This window comes from Trachymyrmex septentrionalis, unplaced genomic scaffold, assembly GCF_001594115.1.
Source record: "Trachymyrmex septentrionalis isolate Tsep2-gDNA-1 unplaced genomic scaffold, Tsep1.0 scaffold182, whole genome shotgun sequence".
Classification (NCBI taxonomy): domain Eukaryota; kingdom Metazoa; phylum Arthropoda; class Insecta; order Hymenoptera; family Formicidae; genus Trachymyrmex; species Trachymyrmex septentrionalis.
This window is the reverse complement of record NW_017304990.1, coordinates 68,027-73,555: the sequence shown is the minus strand read 5'-3', so window position 1 is coordinate 73,555 and position 5,529 is coordinate 68,027. Positions and strand designations below refer to the sequence as shown.

Here is a 5,529-nt window from a genome sequence, read left to right as displayed (position 1 = left end):
TATTATTATTATAAAAGCCACGCGCTTTTCAACGAGACACATATATGAGGAATATATTCTTCCTCTTTCTAATAAAAGAGTAGACAATAATCATCATGCATCGGTCATCAATTTTCGCCTGGACAAAATTACATTTTATTTCTATGTTCTCTCATATAAAATCTTAAAAATTATCAAAATCAGCGCATCATTATGAAAATAATACGACCCTATCAAAAATGATACGACTTACGTATTGCGTGCCCATTTTCATTCTACGAATAGGAACCTAGAAATAGGACCAAATCTATTATTTTTTCTTTCTCTTTCTTTCTCTCTATCGCACATTACTTATATTATTCTCTTTCTTCATTTTTTTGCAATGTGTTGTTTTTTATTATCTTTTCAATTTCGTCTCACACTTGTATTAAATCCACTGTATACTTACTATAGAGGGTTTAATATACTCCAAAATTTAATAAAATTTCTATTCTGCTTTATTCTTTCATTTTCGCGCGGTTAAAAATGTGATTCTTTCTACACTCTGAAAATCGATGGCGCATTAATAAAACAGTACGAATTACGTGTATCCTGTGGTATTTGTCTAATATGTATATCTACTCTTACAAAATGTTTCTTTTTCGAAAATAGAATTTTCTTAGAGGACGTAGACTGGATTTCGAAGAGGATATTTTATCGTATTATTTCGTTTCTATGTACATACTTTTTATTTAAAAAATTATTTTTATCATTATTATTATTATAAGAACAGAGAAGTTTTTTTCCAATCTAAATCTTTCGGTTCATCCAACATCATGGATCTATTTTTGTAAAGCTGCATTACAGGATACTTATGTGATTATTATATTAAGATTAATTATTTAATTTAAATATGAATCAGATTTCAATTTAATATTAAATTTTTATGTAATTAACATCTTTTTTACATTTGGTATATGCCATTCTATATCTTTTACCTGAAATGTTCATTTACCTGTTATCGAACAATTCATCGTTTACTTTGAATAATAATATTTTATCACATTTAAAAATTATCCGTTGTGTTAGTCTTTTTTTATAAATTACTGAAACATCGGTAAGTTATCACAATTTCTTTATCAGTTTAAAATATTTACGTTTTTTAATTTAAAAAGGATACATACGTATGCTAAAATCGTTATAAAGAGTTAGTGAAGATAGTGATAATACCGCTCTCAGAGGGTTAAATATATAATTTTAATCTAACTTTAATACTGTCTTTAAAAAAATCTTGATCTTTTGAAGTAGGCCAATATGAAAAGTGACGTATATAAATCTTTTTCTAAAAATAGAAAAGTTATTTGCAGTCTTGTCATTTGTGTATCTTACAAAAGTGTATTTCTCTAAAGATATATTGAAATTATTGCTAATTATCAAATGTGTAAAACGCACAAATTCATTATTAAAGTAGCCAAACTACATCTTTATACCGTATCTTGCAATTTTGTTTAATAAAAGTTTGATTTTCTAATTTGTGACATTTTTCAAAAGGTCTTGGCTAATTTTGTTGTACCATTTCCTCTCAATAGATAACGTATTGATGAACATCTGAATCGTCTTCTACTTCCGACTCTACTTCCCCTTTAGTTAATGTGCTAACAATTAATCGTGTCGGATATTCTCCTAGCATTTCCGACATTAGAATCAATTCGAACATTATTATCGCGCATGTTGACGAAATAGCGCGTGATGGTGCCTCGCGATCTTACTTACAGACTAGCAAGCGTGCATCACGATATTACTATACCTACGCACTTTTCTGCCCTACTCTTAATGGATTAATCTTCTTTGTACATCACATCGTGCATCATGCACTAGGAACAGGCCAACGATTTGCGATGGAATCACGCCGATTGATCATCACATCTGAAGAAATCGGTCTTTCCATCGTGTAAGTTTGTAAAGTTAGCCAATAACCACCGATTAAATTATTCGTTTCGTTTTTATACGTAGATATTAATTATATCTGTATCATGAAAGAGATAATTCTACTTGAAAAAAAAAAAAATAATAAAATATATAGAATAACATTTTTAACAGGACATTTCGTTTGAAAAAAAGATTAATTTAAAAATTGAATATTTTTTCAAGTCTACATGATTTTCAATAATATATTATGTAATAGATTGACATTAGAGAATACGATAAATTTAATATTTAGAAAATATAAGTCTAGCTGATAAAAATATATGAGACTAGCTGATTTTACAAATATTTCGCATTCGACCGATTCCTCCTAAAAATACATGCCAATGCTAGAAAACTGATGTGACGCTCAATTGGCGCTCTCTCAAGGAACACGCAGTATCTTACAGATCTCATTTTCGTATAGAAGAGGTCTCAGAGACGCGTGTTTATGCGGGCCGCAAAACGCGGATTCTTGTGGTAGATCGAGATGTCCGGTAGATCAGCCTTGTAAAATTGCAAGGAATAAGGAGATGATTCTGTGCTGACTCAGCGTATCGATTATATGCGTTTACGTGCGTAATCGTATCAATGCACTTAAAAAATCTTGCACGCGAACGCATCTTCTTCACTTATATGGCTAGGTGACGAAATCTCATGTCTGTTATGCGGCCCACGTGACCTTATTGAAACTACTGTCTTACAGTAATAATCCGATCGAGCGAATAAGCACGTAATAACTGAGGCGTACGGTTCCTATTTGTCATTTACAAAATATGATTATTTGTGCATTTATATACACAATATGCGACAATATACATATACGAAGGTATACGTACGGCCACAGGAAATTGCGTACGCTATTCTAGAAAACCGTCCTGCAGTTGTAAAATCCGCAAAAAGCTATACACGTACGGCCGATGCGGCATGATTAAATAAAATGACCAGGAAAATAAAGGAGTAAAACAACAATGTAAACAGTGCACTTTCGTCGTTAACGTTCAGATTGGAATTTCTAAAGAACACGATAAATATTCCGTCTTAATTCTACTATGTGCAGTATAATTATAAGATAAAACGTAAAAATTTGTCAGCCAAAATCCTGCTTGGTAAAAAATACCAAATTATCGCCGAAGATTTGCCATTTTGTTTCTATGACTTTCCTCTTTAAATCAAAATTCATTAAATAAAAACAATTCTGCAATTTTATTGCAAACGGAGTAACGTCTTGAAAAATATACTTACTCCAGAAGAGAAAAGTACATTAAATTATGATTGTTACAATTAACAAAATTACTTCTGTCTCGAAATCGATCCATATTTTTACTTCCGCTCGACAGGCATAGTAACTTTAGCGCCAAACTAATACAATCTCTATCTTGCTAAGTAATGCTGATCCTACGTGATTTCTTGTACGAGAACAATGATATAAATTACCGAATGCGCGCGCGGTATGAAATCATTTTTCGAATTCCTCCGATCGACCGTACACTTCGCGCTTCGTCAATCGTGCACGATGCGCGTAATACTAATTGAAATGACTACCGCTAAGAAAGTGATAAATGAAAGTTCTACCACGCGAAGACTTTTTACGAATATCTTCGCCGTTATCATCATTCGTCATTGTCGTCGTCATCGTCGTTATTGTCACAGTTATGGTGCTACCGACAGGAAGGACGCGGGAATAGGGAGCCAGGAGAAACTACCCTATCTTGGACCCGGTGGCCTGTCTGCTAACAGCATCGCGTCGTCCGCGCAAGAGACGTCCAGCACGCTGTCATTTCGTTGTACTCGCCATCCGACGAGCAGTCGGACGACGAGCAGTATTCGCGAGCAGCCTTCGTGAGCAGCCGCTCCTCGCGCCGTACCCAGCGCCTCATTTGCCTTCCAAGATCTCTTGGATGCTGACGTACGTGCCGGTGAGGAAGCCCAACACCCCAAAAGAGATGATGGCGATATTCTTCCACAGCCGCCAATTCCATTTGCCAAGGCCGTTCTCCTGTTCCCAGACGGTTACCAATTCGATCATCGACGGGAACATGAGACCCAACGTGGACAAACATACAGCCCCGACGAGGGAGATGAACGGGCCCAAATTTGGGATCGCGATCGCCACGCAGACGGTAAAGATCACCAGTAGGATGCGGAGGAAATATTCGCCGAGCAATCGCCGGGAGCCGAAATACTGCTTAGCGTTCTTCCAAATAATCTCCATGGGCACGTAGAACTGAAGTCCGTAAGTGAGGAAGATCGCAATAGCAATCATTACCTTGGTGGATTGCGCCAGCACCTGATTCTGCGGAAGATTAAGCGTAATGGAGGCCCTCGTGCTGTCGCCATACTTCCAGAAGCCGAAGAAACCGACGGTACTGTACAACAATACGACGACGAACATGCCGGTGTTGAGGACACCCGGGCAACCGACGAAATGCGCTGGTGTTTTCATATTATTCTCCAAGGGCATTACCTAGAAACAAATTAATGATCTTGATGATACATACTTAATGAAATACAATACATATGGAATTGAAAACAAAAGATGGCATAAAATTTAAAGTTTTTATAATACATATAAGCAGTTTCTATTTTATCAATATAAGAGATAAGTAAAAGATATAGAAGACATTAAAGTATTTTTTTTTTTAGATTTCAAAACGTAAGAAGTATATAAAATATGATTCGAATAGTTGTAATATTTTCTTTGCACTTTATTGAAAATTAAATAACGTTTACTTTCAGAATTTCTTACACTTGGATGATTTGATTTCTGCCAGACGCAGATATTATAGAATGTTAATGCGACAAATGTACGAAATATTCCATGACGCACAGACCAAGGCGTGCCATTTGATTTACGCGTATCGATGACTCGAAACAATCGAACGCGACCGTTAAGTGTCCGAACGTGTCTAGCAACTGAATGCAAAGTTATTTCTGATGCGCAGTGTCGTAATATCTATCCTCATCATGTGATTGTACTGCGATAGTCATATATAGTCATATTCCGATCAAAATTCGAAATTAAATACAAAATCAAAATCAGTGCACTTTAACTTCTATCAACAATTTTGTTTAAGTTGTACAACATCGTAGCAGTTGGAAAAGTTAAAAAAATTTTGCTATAAATTATTATAAGTTTCAATGTTTCATTTGCGTCTGACGTTACTTAAAATTTGTCGTGCGTATAGCGATATAAAGAAATGAGTATACTTACAACACCGATGCCCTCGAGGGCAAAAATGGCAGTGCCGAAGAAAAGGGGCAGCTGAGACCAGCTAGAGAAATTTGGTACGTCGCTGATAGAAGGCAGATCGTAGAAAATGTAATAGAAGGTGATACCCATACCGGTGGCGATTAATACATTTGCCACCATTGAAAACGGCGCGAGATATTTGAGATTCCTCACAAGAGAGAAGATGACGAGTAATGGCAGCAACGCGGCCATGTACACTCGCAGATCCTTATCTGTTTCCGTATAATAGTCCACGACCTCCTTCAGATTCGTCGAAATAAAGACGATGTACACGCAGCAGCAGCCAACCAGATCGATCACCAAGAACGAATTAATTGTCGCCCTGAAACGAGTATTAAATAGTGTGTATACTG

At 35.8% G+C, this 5,529-nt stretch overlaps 1 protein-coding gene across 4 annotated transcripts in view; it reads right to left on the bottom strand.

Moving 5' to 3' along the window:
• Positions 1-3,782: 3,782 nt before the first annotated feature.
• Positions 3,783-5,529, bottom strand: part of LOC108746613 (proton-coupled amino acid transporter-like protein pathetic) — a 20,088-nt gene continuing 18,341 nt past the window's right edge. For all 4 annotated transcript variants that reach the window (XM_018483489.1, XM_018483487.1, XM_018483490.1 and 1 more), the window contains 2 exons: positions 5,138-5,498; positions 3,783-4,390 (listed from right to left, as the gene is read on the bottom strand). In XM_018483489.1, the coding sequence (XP_018338991.1) occupies positions 3,800-4,390; positions 5,138-5,498 (952 nt within the window). In that variant the 3' untranslated portion in view covers positions 3,783-3,799. The remainder of the gene's footprint in view (positions 4,391-5,137; positions 5,499-5,529) is intronic.